The sequence below is a fragment of the Astatotilapia calliptera genome, chromosome 15 (genome assembly GCF_964374335.1).
Source record: "Astatotilapia calliptera chromosome 15, fAstCal68.1, whole genome shotgun sequence".
NCBI lineage: Eukaryota > Metazoa > Chordata > Actinopteri > Cichliformes > Cichlidae > Astatotilapia > Astatotilapia calliptera.
In genome coordinates this window covers 22,314,431-22,332,859 of record NC_137436.1, presented here as the reverse complement: position 1 = coordinate 22,332,859, position 18,429 = coordinate 22,314,431, and the positions used below count along the sequence as shown (strand labels likewise).

Here is an 18,429-nt window from a genome sequence, read left to right as displayed (position 1 = left end):
ACAAACCACTGACCTCTCCATAATCTATGGAGAGACTAGTCTGTCACCTGAATAGCCATCGATGGGCAATTGTAAAGCACCCTTTGATGTTACATGTAACTAGATATGCAGCATGTGCAGGTTTAATTTTGTGATGAGGCTTTTCATAAACCTAACCAAAAGGAGTTTAGTGACTCAAACAAAGCAAAATAAAAAAGTGACTGAAGAGTAAGTAAATCATCAACTAAAAAACAAATGTGATGGAAACCAAAGTTTATTGGCTGATGCACATCAGAGTTGCAGCTCTCTAAAAGGGGACCATTAACAGCATTTAACACCCTATAATAAGAATGAATTGCAGCAAGCTACACAGTACACACGTCTATCAACATTGTATCTAGTTCATAGTGAACCACAGAACTTGCAGACTGAAATCTCTTAGAAATCCTTGTTGGTGAAATGTCACCACTCAGAGACACAGTGCACAGAAATAAAAACATTTGGCAAAGGCAAGTCTATGAACACCAGGAAGGATATTTAACTCACATTAATTTGTTTACTCATGTTGTTGCTCTAATTGCTATTTATAAGGTTGTTTTTCTTCTTGCTTTACTGTTAGTTGATGTTTGCATTAGAGTATCATGACTTTGTTAAGTTGTATAGTTATATTTAACTTAAACGTAACAATGTGTGCGTGCATTTCCCTGCTAAATAAAATATAAGTAACTTAAATCAAATGAAATGAAATCCTCCAAAAGAGGTTGATTTCTTTTGGAATTCAGTCATGCATAAAACAAACCATACAACACAAATACTGGCTAGTATTGTCTATATAAAACGATTCTGGTTTGCTTCTTTTAAGTGAAGTAAAGAAACCAAAATCAAAGTAAACCTCTGAACTTCAGTCTGAACCAAAGAAACCAACTACTTTTCATCACACCTGAAGAAACAGGCACTGCTGTGTCAGATGGTAGCAAAGTGTGAAGTTAAACAGGGCAGTGGGGGAGTGTTTGTAATCCACTGGATGATTCAATAGGAACAGAACACTAATAACCCAATTTAATGGGTTTTGGTTCATGGATTTAATCAATCCAGCTAAGTATAAAATTGTTGCCATATTCATCAAAGGCCATAATCTCTTTCAATAATTCAAGGCGGCTCAAAAGGCTTGTAATCTTGTACCAATCAGCTCATCTCATTAAATTCTAATCACTTGTGATCCTAATGTCATTAAAGCCATCGTCCTTTCATACTGAATTATCCATTGGAAAGATGGTGAAAATTTACAGAATACCTCAGGCCTTACAGGAAGCTGTTTTCTCATTTTCTATTGACAACAAGCATATGATACACAACATGAATGACAGAAAACAAAACGATTCATAGCACCACTGTGTTTCTTTGTAATACTTCAAAATGTTTATCCAGTAATTCAAGAAGCTTTATCAGTTCAGCTAACTTGTATACTGTAGCTTACACTGATGCTGGGAACTTACATTTAAAGGCATTATGAGGAAAACAATTCTGAGAGTTAATTTATACATTTGTCGATTTAGCTGTTGATCAGGATTGTGTGAGTGCATGTGCTGATGTACAGACTCTTTTTGTGAAAGGACAGCTTATTCTAATTTCTATCACCCTCCTGAACATTATCATGGCTGCATAGCTCCCAACAATCTTTGCTGCCAACAATAAAATTAGCAATCTTAACTCATTCTGCCAGATATGGCAACATGTTTTAGGTATCATTGTATGAGGGAAAAAATATGCATATAGTAAAACAAGGAATTGAGATTGAAATACACTCCTGCTCCTTTTACCCAGAATTTCAAAAGTATACTGAAGAACAAAATGCGTTGATAGTAGAAAGCATTTTTCTAGTCTTTTATGTTTGTCTGCATTATTTTATTGTCACCAACCCCTGACATGTAGCCATGTCTGCCTCTTCCTTGCGAGAAGAGACAAAGCAAAATCTCTGATGCATTCAGTCAGATTGACAAGCAAGATGACAGAGAGGAGGGTGTTTACATTGCAGAAGTATTCATATTATTTTGTGCCTAGATGATGATAACTATCTGCCAGCTTTGAAAGAGCGCAGCTTCACATTCAGAACAAGCACAGCAAGGCAAGTACGGCTGATGAGGAGGACAATGGTGTCGATGCTACAGCTCCAAAACCACAATGTCTAGATTTTACCAAAAACTGTCAGTGTGAGGGAAATTAACAAGCGTGTTGCTTAATACATTGTTGATATGGACTATTGAGTTGTCCATATCAACTCAGTAGGTAGGCTCGGCCCCTCGGAACAATATGATAAACTAAAACCAAAAACGAACTCTAAAGAACTCAAAAGTCTTAATTCCCACTAATGTTGTAACATAACAGATGACTTTTTTTACTTGAAATAAAACTGGATTCTAACAAGTTAACTTTAAATGTATCCCAATACTGACTACCAAGAACTGTTACTGATGACAGATACCTTACTAGCTCAGAGGTCATATCAGTAACCAAAAGAGAACCAGGAATGTTTAAGTCTCTAATCAGCAGCACTGATAAAGCCTCTTGAATGAAGCACACTCCACTGAAATTAAACTTCTGGAAACACAAATAATTCTAATAAGTGTCAATACTCTCTATGGTGACTGGAGATTATTTACTGTGCATATAGAAAACTTTCATGCTCGAGTACTTACCAGTTTTTGATGCTTGTTTCTCTTTTTCTAAAATTTGCAAGGGGAGAAAGGAGCAGCTGAGCCTTCTGAAATATACATAGCACTCATTAGATTCACTTCTAATTCTACTCTAAAGCCATACCTTGAGTCTCTTTGACAGATTTCTTTTCAGCCTCCTCTGCTTGGCCTGTGAGAGGAGAGACAGCCCTATTACAGCCTGCCAAATAACTCTCTGTAATTGTGGTGTAAATTCAATATTCTTGCAATATTATTCCCTTCTCGAAGTAATACAGCTTGGCATGTCTCTAATTAGAACTTTATCATGCATAAAACAGCCCATTTTATTCACATAATCTGCATCTCAGAAAGGGGCGATTTTCCCTGAAAAATGCCAGCAGAGAACATGAGTATGTTTCAAACACATCTAATTTGCTGTAGATGGTTTTTACAAGGGTACAAACATATACGCTTGCACCTTCTCTTCCTGTGTTTCACTTGATCAGTTTAGCTTCTGAGAAACATGGATAGACATGAATACTAACAGTGACTGTGAACATTAGACTCTTTCAGAATGAGGCATGACTGCAGTTTAGAAATTCTTCATTTCCATCCTCTAATTAAAAGACATTTTTCAGAGGTGTTTTACTCTCGGCATGAATTCCACCATAGTTAATTTGCCTTCCAATTTATCAAAAGGGTGTACATTCAGACTGGTTATAAGACTTTGTGGTTCAAATTTAAAGAATACAACTTTTACAGAGCTGAAAGTAAAGGCAAGAAAGACAGCTTGTTAGATTTTCCTGTTTTTAACAAGGTAACAAAGATGGCTTGAAACAGCTGAGGGCTGTTTCAAGCCTGATACATACATTTGTATGTATCTCAGTGGTCTCCAGAGACTAAAAGAGGAATGCTGCTGGCTTTTCAAATCCCCTGTTTTTGTGAAACCAACAGTTTTGTGAAACCAAAAGGTCAAAGCCCTAACTTTCCCACTAATTTTGGAAATCCTTCAGGGAAAGCACAAGGTAGACATATTTGTTTCTGAGAGCTGTCCAAATACAAGCAACAATCATCTCAAGACAATTACAGTATTTATTTATTCATAAACATAAACTAAAAAATGTTTTGTTTTGTTTGGGTTTTTTTAATCAGAAAAACAAGTTTGCCCAGTTATTTATTCTGTGGCTTAATGACTGTAACTCTAATAATGATAAATAATCTAGTCTTAGCTGAATATACACAATGTGTTCTGTCATTCTGGCAGATTATGCACTAGCATTAGGACACTGGCACAGTGCAGTGCTAATATCGTACTCCAAGAAATAACAATCATATTTTAGACAGTTGTGAAGTTTACATCTGGAGATCAGAGTTGGCGGTGTAGTAAATCTGACCTGTAATGTTGAGTATTGAAAATTAATTTAAATTTGGGAGAGAGGGAGAAGGGATAGAAATGTTGCGCGGTCCCACAAGTGGGACACTTGGTCACTACTGGCATGTTAGCATACTAATGGGTTAAAAGGACTATTGTGCAGTCTCAAAGTGCTGCTAGCATGCTGTAAATAAGCTAAGCTTTAGGGAAAATTATTGCCACATTAAAATATAAACTTACTTTTCTTTGCTGCCAATAATTTTGATCTTGGCTTGGCTACAAAAACAAAAAAAAAAGTAAAGAAGTACAAGTTTTAGGAAAGCTAGATATTTTGGGGCCCTCATGAAAGAAACACAGACCTGGTTCAGATCTGGCAGGTTTCTCCTCGTGGGCTTCAGAGGTTACATTTGCCCTCCTGCCAATGTCAAGTCTCGGTCTCAGTCTGAGTGGCTGTGGACGTGGTTCTGGATCTGTTTGATATGAATTTGAACCGAACCAAATCATCTTAATAAACAGAAATTATAATGCAGGGGTAACTGGGCTAAAGTTGATGATTAAAAAAAAGATCTTCAACCGAGAAGAAAATCTAATTTTCGTGAACTCATGCACGGTCTGAGTTTTACCTGTCTTTGCTGTCGATGCCTTCACTTTGCTCATGATAGGTGCCGCTTTTGAGGGGAGCAGAAACAATTAGTTCCCAATCATCTTTCATGAATTATGATTGGCTTTATGCAAATTAATGAATGTCAGTGAGTGCCGTCACCTGTCTTTTCAGAGGCTGATTTCCTCTTCTGTCTTTCAGCCGCAGGCTCTAACGTAATGAGGAAAAACTCGTGATTAGCAGCCTGAATAATTTGTTTTCTCAGTCAACTATTAACTTCTACTTCACATGAAAGAGAAATGTGTTGGACTGCATTTGATTTTTTTTAAATATTACAAATTTGACGAGATCCTAACGTCTAATCATGTTTACCTTTCTTAGGAGCTGCAGCACTTTTAGTTTTATGTTTTGCAGATGGATCTATGCAAACAAATTGGAACAAAATACAACAGAATTAAATATATAATGTTTAATTTTCATCATTTATATGTCCCAATAACAACAATAAAGGATATTTTACCTGTTTTTGCCCCTGCATGAATTCTGATTTTCTCTTTTTTAGCAGCTGCCACTGAAGTAACAAACACATAAGAAGAACATTACACTTTTAAAGGCAATCAAAATGCATTAGAAAGTATAGATCCATAGATACCAGATCACCTTTCTTTGCAGTGTCTGCTTTGGTTTTGTCTTTCAAAACGGCAGCATCTAGTATTGAAAAAATACATGAATTTATGGTATCTGTATCTTGGAAAAAGGTTTAAATATATATGAATATTTATAACAAAGCACAGCTATAATTACTGTGTGTATCACTTCTAACAATGTGAAGTGTGTACCAGAGGAAACACCAAATTATCCAGCTGTATACATGAATTACCTTTCTTTGTTTTCCCTTTGGCTGCTCCTGGCTCTGAGGGGATAATTGCAGTGAAATGCCCATGCCAAGTTAATTTTCTTTAATTAATGCATTCATATAGCACACAGTGCTATTGTACATCACTGTTATGTGCTGCAGCTGTCGTTTGTTATAGTGGATATTCTAGTTAGCTGGCAAATTAAGTATTTAGTGGATGTGGAGAGCGCTACAGTACCTTTGTCAGAATCAGCAGCCTTTGTTGTTGTTTTTTTTGCTGAAAATGACAAGACATTAATTACTATCACTGATGTAATTGTGATAAACACAACTTTCCACAAGAGTTTAACTTCTTAGTTTGTACCTTTCTTTGTGGAGACAGCAATCACGTCCTCCTCAGCAGCCTCTGGTTCTTAAAGGGGAAACAGTTGTAGGTTTATTTACTTTGTAGCATAATTTGAATTATATTAAAGTTTCACAGAAAAATTTAAGATTTTCAGGATAGTGTGGGGTTTTTTTTTCAAGTGAAATGTATTTATGCTTTTATGTATTCATTTATTTATCACACCTTATTCAAATATTTACTTATCAACAACTCTGTTTAATTAGTTCCACTATATTTTTAAGCCTCATTGATTTATTTGATCAGATTTTTGTGATTTTCCTCCCAAAACCTGTGGAAGGTGAGTAGAAAAAAATCTGTATATTTAAATATTTTTAAATGAATACCTTGAAAACAAGAAAGAACAAGAAAACAAGAACAAGAAACAACCATTTCAAAAGAAGAAAGAAAATAAATAGACATATCCTTCTCACCTTGAACCGGAGCATCAGCAGGCTCAGCTTCAACAGCTGGAGACGGGACCTCAGGTTGGGCAGGAGCTTTTTCTTCTTCTTCTGCAGCTTCTGGCTGTACAGGCTGGAGTGGCTGAACTGGATCTGGTGGAGGCGGCATCACAGGCTGAAGTGGTGGCTGATATGGTTGATACTGTGCGTACAGTGGATGCATTGGTGCTGGCGGAGGCTGTTGCTGATAAATGCCCTGTGGGGCTCCGGGATGGACAGGGTGGGCGGTCAGTACAGGAGCAGAGGGAGCTGAAAACAAAAACAAATACGCCTTTAACCTTACAGCAGAAGTCATTGAGCAATGGAGATTTAACTGTGACTGCAAACAGTACCAAAAAGTGAATACCTGACATGGTAGGAGGAGGGTAAGGATTGTCTGTGACTATGTGATGAACTGCAAGATAAAAAGCCAACTTTAAGCTGGTGCACAGTAAAGTCTTTAATTCAGCCTATATGACAACATTTCAGTGCACTGTGGAGATCCTTGTGCTTACCATACCATCCAGGTGGGGACGGGCAATAAACTGGTGCAGGTCTACAAGGCCCAACTGCAAAACATCAGTGCACATTTGCATTATTCATATAATCCAAAGCAACAGTTTACTGGAATAATACACAAACAAAGTCATATTCTTATTTTTATATTTTGGTATAAATGTTCTTTTAAATCAGGAGAAAAATATGAATGTTTTATACCTTCTTGTCCAGAGTCTGTGACCTGTTCTTGCTTTTTGGTCTTTGTCTCTGTGAATAAACAAGGTCACATTAAAAAAAACAGCAGTTTTATAAATACACTAACATAATTTGCTCTGCTTTTGTAATACAGTGATCATGAATGTGACATATTTGTGGGGAAGTAATTGCTTACTTGTTTTGGAAGCCTTGGGTTTATCTACTTTCTTGGCTTTTTAGAATTGAACAAGGTACAAATATTTAAATTCATATGTGAAAAAGTAATTCTCTCCTGATTAACATTGAGACCAGTTTATGTGTGTATTAAATCTTAGTACCTTTCAGAAAAGGAGGAAATCTTCGGATCTTTGTGATTTTCGGAGGCAGGCTGATTCTAGGAAGAGCTGATTACGACATGACTGTGTTTATTACAATATCACAATAAAGGCAAACAATAATAAGCGCATCATTTTAAAGATTAAATTCATATAAACATAAGAATCAGTGCTACCTGTCTTTTTGGGCTTTTCAGCTGTCTTTAGAGTCTTTACAGTCCTCACAGTTTCCCGATCTGAAAATGAACATAAGGGATAAAAAAAAGAAAATTGATAAATTATCTCTGAATCAAAAAGCTTAATTAAAGTTGCAACTTCATATCCAAGTGATGCAAATTATTATAATTTTACAGGGTGAGATAATATTGTTCCCTGAATTATTCCCCTGTAGAGCTTATGGGAGGTTACTGTGAAACATAATAATGACTTGAACTTTGTCTCTTGGGAGTTTTGCAGGTAACGTCAGTGAGTATATCTTAAATAGGAACTTTTTATTTGTTTTTTTTACCATTACCTTTTCTCCTTCTCACAGCAGAAACTCTCTTGGGAGCATCTGAAAATATAAACAAAGCTAAAGCTACAAACTGGAGGAGGAACACAGAGGCTTGTGAAGAGTTACGTACTTATGACACTGCATGCAGCACACAACATGATGCATATCTGCAGAATACAGGTTTATGTTCCAGCATAATCAACATTTATAAACTACAGTTTAAAAATGTTGATTAAAGTGGAAGAATCAAACAAAAATGAGTATAATGTCTACCCTTTATTAAAATGCTTTTTTTGTATTGTTTATATGACACAATGCAATAAGATGTGATATTATCATCATACCCTCCTTCTAAATAATGTATTATTTATACAGTAGAGTTGTTTTTATGCACCTGACTGTGAGGTAAGAAAAACAAAGAGACTCCAGCTCAAATCTCATATGGGATCACTTTTAAGTTTTACATTGAGTTGCATTTTTATTTTCTGTCTCACACAAGGCTTTAAAAAAAACAAAAAACAATCCACTTGGTTGATACACAGAGACTTAAATACATGATCTAAATGTTAAACATGTTTGGGTTCCAAGTTACACCCAGTTTCTTATGAGCACCATCACATATTCTACATTCTCTCTGTTGCACCATCTTTACATTAAAATTTAACTACAGCTTGCACAAAGAACATATTTAGTTTTTATCTTGTGGAGAACAGTGATGGTGCATTATGATGCAATATGATCTATAAATCCTCAACAGAAAAAAAACAAGCGTTTCACGTGTGTTGAATATGAACATTGAAATGATATATGGGATTTTTTCTGCTTTTAAGACTAAAAAATACTAAAAAAAAATAATAGTTTTGATTCTGTATGCATCTGAAACAGTTAGAAAGTTAGAAAACTCAATTTGTTTTTTTGTCAAATTACTGAATGAATTAAAACTTGCACAAATGATCATTACAATTGCTGCTGTAGGAAAATAAAAGAAGTCTAGATACAATGTAATCGCATAAGATAAAACATGTGCTAAATGTTTTCTCACAAGGGTTTTTTTTTTATCTATTGCCATATACTGTTATTAGATAATACAGTTTCCACCTCATTAAAATAACTTATTTTATATGAAATACACTTCATCATTTATTTCATTTGAAAACCTTAGGTACTTTAAAAAAACAGTACTTTAAATTCAACCACACAGTCTTTCACTGACACTGTGTTATAAGAAAAATGTACAGCAGACATTATGAAACCATCACAGACCTTTTGCCTTAGCAGTCTTAGTGGGAGACTCTTTGGTCTTTGCAGAGTGCATACAGGGACACACTGGAATCACAAAGCATAAAATTAATGTTACCCTGACAAACAAATATGACAAAGCATTTATAATTCTCCTCAGGTTCTGACCTGTGGGCTCTGTCTTTGGCGCTGTCTCCTCTGGTCCAGGAACAGGTTTGATCACATCCACCGATGCCTTCTCATCCTCATCTTCGTCTTCATCATACTCCTCTTTCTTGTCTTCTTGTTCATCTACAGATTTCTCAGGTTTAGAAATTGGCTCTTCATCTTTGCCCTCATCCTTCTCCTCTGGAGCTGCAGGCCGGGTGGTGCCTGTAAAAGCAGAAAGTGGCTCTATCATAGAATCATGTCACACAACAAGGAAAAAACGAAAGGATTTGAGGTTTTCTACTCTGTTAAGGGCAACAAAGCAATTAAAGAAATTTGAGCAGGATAGACTCTTGACTTTCAGGAACAATATGTGTGATGAAATAAAATAAGCTACAGTCAATTTAAACTTACCACCTTCTACAGAGATTCCAATGACATTTCAGTGTTTTTTATAAGCTGTAAATTGGCCTCTCAATCTTTCCACTCTTGCATATTTTTTAAGGTGGACAAGCACTGATAGTGTTGCCTGCTTAGGGCAGAAATAAATGTATAATGGTAAAACATTTAAATAAAATAGATGCTTTTTACTGCCTACAAAAGGTATACTATTAACAATATTTGTAGAGGTAATTGCAAAAGAATTTGAAAAATTAATGAACAAAACTTCTTATAAATTTACTGGCCATGTAACCTTAATTTGACACACATAGCTTTGATGCTTTTGAATCCAATTTATCTGTTTCTCTAAGTTTGACTGACCTGTAGGTGGCAGTGCGAAGTCACAGATTTCACAGTCACACCTGACATACTGCCCACTCTTTAATAAATATGTTGTTGTTGCTTATTATTTGTCTTATTTGCATCTCCTTTAATAAGATGCTACCTTTTTAAATTATTATTATTAGTGTTGCCTTCTATTCCTACTATCAGGAATACATATATTCCGGTTTCATTGCACATTAACAGGTTTTAGAAACAATATTGAACACATTTATGAATCCTTTGCACCACAACAGCTGTTTGATACAAACCTGTTTCTTTTGTTTCTGCGTCTTCAGTCTTTCCTTCATCTTCAGCCTCTTCGAGCTCATCCCCTTCTTCATGGTCTTCATCAGTCTTTGCTGCCTCCTCCTGGACAGTTAATGTTCCTGCAGCAGCAGCTATAAAAACACAGAACACAATATACTATGACAACTGTGTATTTAAAGCATGAAATATGAAAAATCACCTTTCCTGTGCTGCTTCTAGCTCATTTTTGTCCATCCTTCTTGTGTTTATAAGAACTAAATGTAAAAAATAAAGTTGTACAATACCTGCCATCAAGATTTCACTAACACCATCATCTTCTTCATCTTCATCCTCATCTTCTTCATCCTCCTCATCTAAAGAGCTTGTATCAACATCCTTATCATCAGTTGTGTCATAAGAGTCACTCAGAATTGTTTCTCCAGTGGAGTCCTCATCCGTTTCAAAGGAAATGTCATCCTCATCATCTTCATCACCTAAGACGCCGCTGTCTGTGCTCGTAAAGGGAGGAATGCCAGCTTCCTCCTCCTCTTCCTCTTTGTCATCATCAGGGATGCCCTCTTCAGTGACATCAGGTTTGTCTTGAGCATCTTTGTGTTTAAGGTCTTCAAGGATGTCTTTGTCAAAGTCCAGGTCAAGGTCATCATCTTTAAGGTCTTCTTCATCATCTTCATCATCTTCATCATCTGCAAAGTGTTCGGAGGATGCAACAGAGATGTCCTCGTCTGATTGGTCCAGCTCCTCATCATCTTCCTCCTCGACTGTGTCTTCTACAGTTTTTATGTCTTCTTCCAAGTCTTCATCTTCAGCAGGAAGTGGAGAAAGATCTTCTTCATCTTCATCTTCTTGCTCTGCCAGTTTGTGATCAATATCTTCCTCATCCTCACTACCAGCTACAATAGGAGGAAGATCCAGGTCATCGCTAGTGTCTTCTGCAATGACATCATCACTATCAGTAACACCCTCAGCTAGTCTATCATCTTCATCATCTTCTTCATCATCCTCCAGCTCGTCCTCTCCCTCTTCCTCTTCACTGGAAAGAAGTTGGTCGTCACTGGTTTCATCTTCATCCTGTTCTTCTTTGTCTTTTTCATCATCTTCTTCGGGTAAAGTTACCTCTTCGTCACTGTCTGTCACCCCAACAGGAACATCGGACTCAGAATCAGGAGATACAGCCGACTCTTCATCCTCAGAAGTGGAAATGGGTTCAGGAGAAACTTCATCATCCTCCTCCTCTTCCTCATCCTCCAGTTCTTCGCCTTCCTCCTCTTCCTCATCCTCCAGTTCTTCGCCTTCCTGCTCTTCATCTCCTTTGGCCTCTTCCTCCTCCCCCTCCTCTTCTTCCTCATCCTCCAGTTCTTTGCCTTCCTCCTCTTCCTCATCCTCCAGTTCTTCGCCTTCCTGCTCTTCATCTCCTTTGGCCTCTTCCTCCTCCCCCTCCTCCTCCTCCTCCAATTCCTCCTCCTCCTCATCTACTTCTTCTTCCTCCTCATATTCCTCCTCTTCATCATATTCATCTCCATACTCTTCATCATACTCCTCCTCTTCCTCATATTCATCTCCATACTCCTCCTCCTCTTCCTCATATTCCCCTTCTTCCTCCTCCTCTTCGTCCTCCCCAGCCTCCTCTCCTTCATCTCCTTCTTCTCCCTCTGCCTCTCCCTCCCCCTTTTCATCCTCCAGAACTTCAGTCATTGGTGGTTGCTTTTGTGCTTGCATTCCTATGACTATAAAAAATTAAATGGGTTAATCAAATTAAGAGAGCAGTAAAAAGTAAAAATCCCGCAATTTCTCTTTGAATAATATTGTATTAACACAAAAATGGTAAAATTCAAGTGTCACACTTATCAGTGTGACCCATTGGGATGCTAGATTTTCACTACACATTACTATGGATTCATGATAACTATGACGTTGCTATACTGACAAAAAGTGATGATGGTTAAAATTAGTCTATTAAAATAGCAATAATAAAAGTAGAAATAATTAAAATGAGTCAATAATAATAATAATAATTTTGTAAAAGTCAGTGATATATTAATTTTGTACACAAACTATCTTAAAGCTTAAGGAACTATTGTTATTTTTTTGTATATTTTCATTAGTTTTTATTTTTTCATTTCTTTTTGTTAGAGTTTGCTTGTTTCAGTGTTATTATTTGAAATTGTTTAGGTTTAGCTGAGTTTTTATTCGTTTATTTACAATCTGCTTGTTTATGATCATTACAAAATGGTAGTTCTTGGCCAGGTGCAAAATTGAAATTCAGAATAGCTATTACAACACTTTCTCTCTATTTCTTTCACAGTACATTTGACTTGTGGGGTTTTTTTTTTCGAAGGCATTTTAAAAAATTCAGTATATTTAAATATATTTTCACACTTAGTTTTAGTTTTCAGTCTGGATTTAGTTAAGCATAAACGTCAGTGACTCAATCAGGCCAGCCTGTAAGTCAAGGCACAGGGTAGGGTAAATTAGTGCACCCATGAGCGCACCTCAACGAAGTGGCTACATTGTGTTAGCTCAAATGCTCAAAGGCCAAAAAAAGCTGGAAGAGCAGCACTAAAGGCAGGCTACAAATCAGTAAGCCCCCAGCTGTGTACCCATCTCCACTGCCTCACTTAACAAGGTAACACCGGCCAAACTGCTGCTACATGAATGAATCAGACTAATTTAGCCAGTTTGTTGTGGTTAGTAACTTAATCCACGTGTGAGAGAATTTATTTCAGCAACAGAAAAGTGAATTCCTAACAGGCAGTGACCTTACTCAGTCATAGAGTTTAAGTAAGCTAAGGCTGCAGTTGTTGCTGAAAGAGAAGAATAAGTCTGTAAGAAAACGTCCGTAACCGTAAATGTAGTGCAGATAGATGGTTCACTGCCTCATATGCATGGTTTGGCACAGTTCTTTTTTTTTTTTAAAAAAAAGGTAAAGGCATGGAGTAAAATTACACTGAAAACGGGGATTAAGGAGAACCCAATATCGGTGATGGGCGTGATAAGTATTCCATTAATCTAAATGAAGTATTTAGCAGTAAAATTGGCAACAAAGTAAAAATGAGAGTTACAGACCTTTAGTTCGTGATGGTAGAAATTCTCCTGCAGCACAGAAAAAAAAATGATATATGTAATTAAAGAATTTAAAAACCAAATGTTTCACTCTTAGTACAATTAGTATACCAATTCACGGACACATTTAGTGGAAATTAAGAAGCTCAGTTGTGGCAATTAGCATCAGTTGGTTGCAAGTTAGATGCAAACAATCCTACAATCAGAAGAGCTGCTTGAATCAGTGCAACTAAAAAAAGGAGAGAAGTAAGATTCTGCTTTTAGTTGACTATTATGATTTTCTTTTGTTTCCATCATTAGTCTGTTATTAGGTGTGAGAACTGAACTTATCATTATTTCATTAAGTTTCATAAGAACATTCTCAGAAATGTATTAATATTGAATACCTTCTGTTTTCTCACTTTTCACCTCCACTTCATCATCCACATCATCCAACCAACTTGAATCTTTGAGATGGTTCATAGATATAGTCAACTTGGATATAACACCATTTCAGCAAACATGATTCTGTCCCTGCTGGCATCTTTATTCAGGCATGTCTACGAATACCTTCCAACAAACTTTCTTTAAACTTAAATATTTCAGTAAACTATGTCTGTAAAATATGAAGCTTATGCAATGACGTCTGTTGTATCTTCTATTAATACAACAAATCAAAACTTCTAGAAAAAAAAATATATATTTTTTTCAGAGACACATTAAAAAAAACTTGCAGTACATGTGTTGTTCATTGTAAAGAAACACATTAGTCAAAGCAGTAGCATGCCCCCAGAAACTGCCATTTCAGAGTTTTGATTTTTCATGCGTAATGACAGCTGAAATTACTTTTCCTGGAGGGGGTTTATGTTGGTAGAAGTCCACTTAAACCCCCCAGAGAATATATAATGCAGAGAACAACACATGTAAAGCAGCACAGTGAAAAAGAAGTGCAAAAAGCAGCAAGCAAGGCTTTTCAGTTCAAATTCTACAGCTGGATGATTTAAATGGGATATGCACTCAAAAGCAGAATTAGTACAAACCTTTTTTTCTGACTGCATATAGAGTTCCTGGAAAAGAAGAGAGAAAAGTGAAAACTAGCATATCATCAGATAAATTGCAGTCACAGAATTTGAATATGTTCATAAAGTCATGAACCTTCATCGTCGTCTGGAGCAATTAAGTTGGCAGCAAATTTCACTATTCCTGTGATTATGTTTGATGATTCATCCACGGCATCGTTTACCGCCTTCATGGGGTCTGAGCTGATCTTGCTGAGGCCTCCTGATGGAGCATGAACATGAATACAGGCACACAAACAAAAAGATGTTTTAGTTACTCGTGAAGTTTGACTGGAGTTGTTCACCTGCTTGTTTTTGTACCAAGCCCAACAATTAAGAGTTCCTCAACTCTTATTGTCACATTTCCTCAATACAGACAAAGCTATCATTCCTCTAGAGTGAGGAAATGAGAAAGCATGATGTTCAAACTGGGATGGGGCAACAGGAGCTTAACTTGAAAGGCAGAAATCTGCATTTCAGGAGTTTTTCAATCTTCAATTACAAAGAACAGTAACCGACATTCCAGTTGAACCATAACAAAGGGCTGCAAATATAGAGCATATTGCTGTGCAAAGAGCATTTAAAAATCATATTGACTGTCTTTCATCAAGTTGGTGTTCATAGTTTTAAAAGTCAGGCTAACAGGTTATTTTTCTTTTGTTCATATTTAAATATTTTTGTTTATCTTTGTTTGAACATTTGTATGTGAATCTGACATTGAATCTGCACATTAGAACTTGTGCAATAAATTCCTTCAAACTAAATTCAATTAAACTCAAAAGACTTGAATTTTCTGACTTGTTTGCAAGCCAATTTGATGAAAGAGGGACCTGCATTCCAAGTGGAAATACCACCAAAACATTGTTCATTTTGGAATTACCTAGATGAGCCTTATCAGATTTAGTTTAACTTGAAATAAAACAGAATTTATACCAAGTAAAGCTAAAATACGCACTGGGAAAAAGGAAAAACAGAAATGCAGTGGAACACAGTTTGGTTTAAAATCCGAAGATTTCAGGAGAGCTTGAGTTTCTTACTCTGTAGACAGAGAACACTGATACTTGCAGTAAATAAATCAAGCATACCTGAATTTCAAATATTCAAAATAATTTTTGGAAACAGAAAATGTGTTACTTTTACAAATATTCAAATTTTTTTGAATAATAACAAAACAAATACCACCTAAGAAACCGAGCAGGAATTAGTCCACTTCACTTATAGAACCTCTTCTGACTACAAACTACTCTTAACATGACTGAACACCTAGAAAACAGACAGAATCAAGCATGAATGCAGTAATAGACAAAAAGCAGTCTTTAGCCTAATTTATCATCCCTCTACAGGTCCAACAAGGCTGTAAAGGACTTTCTAACATTGACAGCCAACATTACCAGTCAATGTTAGGGAGTTAGTAGCTGTTTTTATTAGTGCCCTTAGAAGAAGTGTCTGTTCTGACGATTTGGTAGCAGATATGGTGCCTTGCCTCTACGCCCTGAATCCTTAAAAACCCTCCTGGGTGGGTGACCTGGTTGGATGAAAAACACAGTGGCAATAAGTAAAGAATTTAAGTATAGTGATGAAGCAAAGGAAAACAAAGAAAGTGAAAGGAAAGGAAGGGTCGTGTAAGGTGAAGTATTTGTGTTGACATTAAGGTTATTTTAAACTAAACTAAAACAAAAAACTGAAAACGGAACAAATTAACTAAAATTAAAGTAAAGGCATTGGAGTAGAAATAAAAATTAATTTAAAAAAACTAGACAGAATTTTTTTTTTCACTGTAAAATTGTCAGTGCCACAATTTTAAGTTGAATTGAGGGTTAAAAACATAATTGATTAACAATACTGTGAATTGGGGAAATTGGTTGGGTACTACTGCTGCTACTATCCCAGATTCTTTTGCGTATGAGCGTTGGGTTAGAACACAGCTTAAATTAATAGATTTCCAAGCATTGCTTTTTAATATAGTGATGACAAAATGACCCAATGCTTGTTATTTGGTGGTGTTACTGTTACATATGAACATATGAAGAAATTAAACTAGCAAGCTTTATACCAGTTGTTCATAATTGCAGACATCTAACAGTGTGTGGTAAGTAAATGCATTCAAATAAAATCAGAGTTTAAAAAAAATGTTTCAAACAACAGAAGTATCGGAAAACTGTGAAACGACTTTATCAGCATAATCTTTTGTCCTTCCCATGGAAGCTCATTCACTCATAGCGGTATGAAGGTTCATGAGATTTTACAAATGATAAACACTGAAGGCACGTCCAACCAGATTAACAACATATTCACACACCTTGAGGTACATGTTGTTGCTATTATTAAACTAGCCTTATCTTTGGTTTAAGATGCCAAAGATCGTTTGTGTAAATATGAAATGAGCTTCATCTCACGATAAACCTTATGGCCTGTTGAACAAAAAAGTTGAACAATAAACAATAAATGCAAATATAGATTGCAATAAAAACTTTGACCTAGTGCAGATAAGGCACCCAGGTACTGTTGGGTTCCCTTTTTTTTTTTTAATGAGGCAAGACGAATAAACTCAAAGTATAAGTTTTCAAAATTTACAGAGCAGTTGAAGGTTGAGGTTAAAACCACGTGCCAACCAGACAAAGGGCATCACACCAAAACAGTAAACACTTTTATTATGAGACACATGAACAGAACATTAACACGATCGGTTAAAAAGTTAGGGAGTAGCTGTAGTTTAGACTTGGCTTTTCCCTTATTTGGGACTTGGTCTGGCTCTTGGCTCATCTTACATCTCCTGGATTGGAGAGCTCCCTGTAATGAGAAGAACTACAACGCTGCCCTACCTGCACAAACAGACACCAGAATTTATGACCTCCAGTACTTTTCTAGACCAAGCTTGTGTTGTGTGGGTGTGCCATCATCTTTCAACACTCAACTCTATATTGGCAGCAAAACATAATGTATAATAACAGATGAAACATAAATGTATGAAAAAAATGAGGTAATTGTGGAATACAAAATAATGAGGTATATTTGCATTAAAGTTAAAAAGTAAATTCTTCACAGTATACTGGTTCTCAGGGTCATGCTTAATTATTTGTTATTAGTTATTTGGCACAGCATACTATAGGTGAACCTATGTAATGAGACATAATTTCTCTAATTTGCTCATATACTGCTTAGAAATTTCCCTCTTTATCACTCCAAAGTGAATACAGTTATTGCAGCTGCTTTGGTCAAACCAGTCCCATTTGGTTGTTCATTGATTGACTTCCTGCATTAGCAAGTTTACCCTCAAAATATCATTTTCAACTCCACAGGAAACTGAAAGGCTGCTGATACTGTACCTGAAATGGTCTTGTAGTCCATTAGATCAAACATAATGACGAACACACAAGACCAAGTAATGATAAGAGCCAGAACCAAGATCCAGGCCAGCGGGGAGCTGAAAGTAGAGTAAAAGTCATCTGTAAAAGATTTCTTCAACACCCGCAGAGGTGGTGCCCCAGCGTCTCCGTTCTTGTGATCGAGGACCATGGTTGTAGTGGTCGATGTTCGTGCTAATGAACAAAATATCAGAAACTTTGGTTAGTAAAATATGCACAGCACCTTTTTAATTTTTTTTATCCCTAATATTCTAAGAAAATTAGTAAAATCAGAAGCTATGAAAACAAAACCCATTGCTTTATTTAAATACACATTACAAAAACTCTTCACTAGGAGCTACTGTTGGTGCAGTTACAGCCTGGTTTGCCACTTATAGCAGAGGTGAGAAGTAAAAAAGTACAAATACTTTGTTACTGTACTTCAGGTTTAAACTATTTGAGGGAAATTTATTTTTCTTAGCATATACATCTTCAAAGATCAAAGCAATGTAAGCCTATATAAAGGAAACAATGATGCACAAAACAGTCTGACTGGCTGAAATGGCATTTTTGGTGCAGATGTCTTAAAGTTTTGGTCGTGAAACTTCAGCACAAAGAGAGTAATGGCTGGGAGCCTGGTTTCTCCAGCTTCCTCCCACAGTCCCAAGCTTTTTGTTTGCAAGTATAACAAGCAATTCTAATTTGGCCAAAGGTCTGAATGTGAGATTGAATGGTTGCCTCTGT

General features: G+C 36.3%; 1 protein-coding gene across 7 annotated transcripts in view; it reads right to left on the bottom strand.

The window, feature by feature from the left end:
- LOC113037573 (uncharacterized) overlaps positions 1–18,429 on the bottom strand; it is a 28,059-nt gene that overhangs the window by 2,560 nt on the left and 7,070 nt on the right. The window contains exons 2-30 of one of the 7 annotated variants that reach the window (XM_080289648.1): positions 17,668–17,880; positions 14,439–14,564; positions 14,324–14,350; positions 13,308–13,334; positions 10,529–11,968; positions 10,247–10,375; positions 9,234–9,437; positions 9,090–9,152; positions 7,848–7,886; positions 7,510–7,569; positions 7,337–7,402; positions 7,195–7,230; positions 7,023–7,070; positions 6,821–6,874; positions 6,673–6,720; positions 6,297–6,575; positions 5,845–5,892; positions 5,719–5,757; positions 5,505–5,537; positions 5,285–5,332; positions 5,145–5,195; positions 4,997–5,044; positions 4,787–4,834; positions 4,647–4,691; positions 4,383–4,493; positions 4,264–4,299; positions 2,797–2,841; positions 2,676–2,702; positions 1,274–1,306 (exon numbers count right to left, since the gene is read on the bottom strand). In XM_080289648.1, coding sequence (XP_080145774.1) covers positions 1,275–1,306; positions 2,676–2,702; positions 2,797–2,841; positions 4,264–4,299; positions 4,383–4,493; positions 4,647–4,691; positions 4,787–4,834; positions 4,997–5,044; positions 5,145–5,195; positions 5,285–5,332; positions 5,505–5,537; positions 5,719–5,757; positions 5,845–5,892; positions 6,297–6,575; positions 6,673–6,720; positions 6,821–6,874; positions 7,023–7,070; positions 7,195–7,230; positions 7,337–7,402; positions 7,510–7,569; positions 7,848–7,886; positions 9,090–9,152; positions 9,234–9,437; positions 10,247–10,375; positions 10,529–11,968; positions 13,308–13,334; positions 14,324–14,350; positions 14,439–14,564; positions 17,668–17,880 — 3,470 coding nt within the window. In that variant the 3' untranslated portion in view covers position 1,274. The remainder of the gene's footprint in view (positions 1–1,273; positions 1,307–2,675; positions 2,703–2,796; positions 2,842–4,263; positions 4,300–4,382; positions 4,494–4,646; positions 4,692–4,786; positions 4,835–4,996; positions 5,045–5,144; positions 5,196–5,284; positions 5,333–5,504; positions 5,538–5,718; positions 5,758–5,844; positions 5,893–6,296; positions 6,576–6,672; positions 6,721–6,820; positions 6,875–7,022; positions 7,071–7,194; positions 7,231–7,336; positions 7,403–7,509; positions 7,570–7,847; positions 7,887–9,089; positions 9,153–9,233; positions 9,438–10,246; positions 10,376–10,528; positions 11,969–13,307; positions 13,335–14,323; positions 14,351–14,438; positions 14,565–17,667; positions 17,881–18,429) is intronic. The other 6 variants (XM_080289649.1, XM_080289645.1, XM_080289650.1 and 3 more) reach the window with 6 other exon arrangements.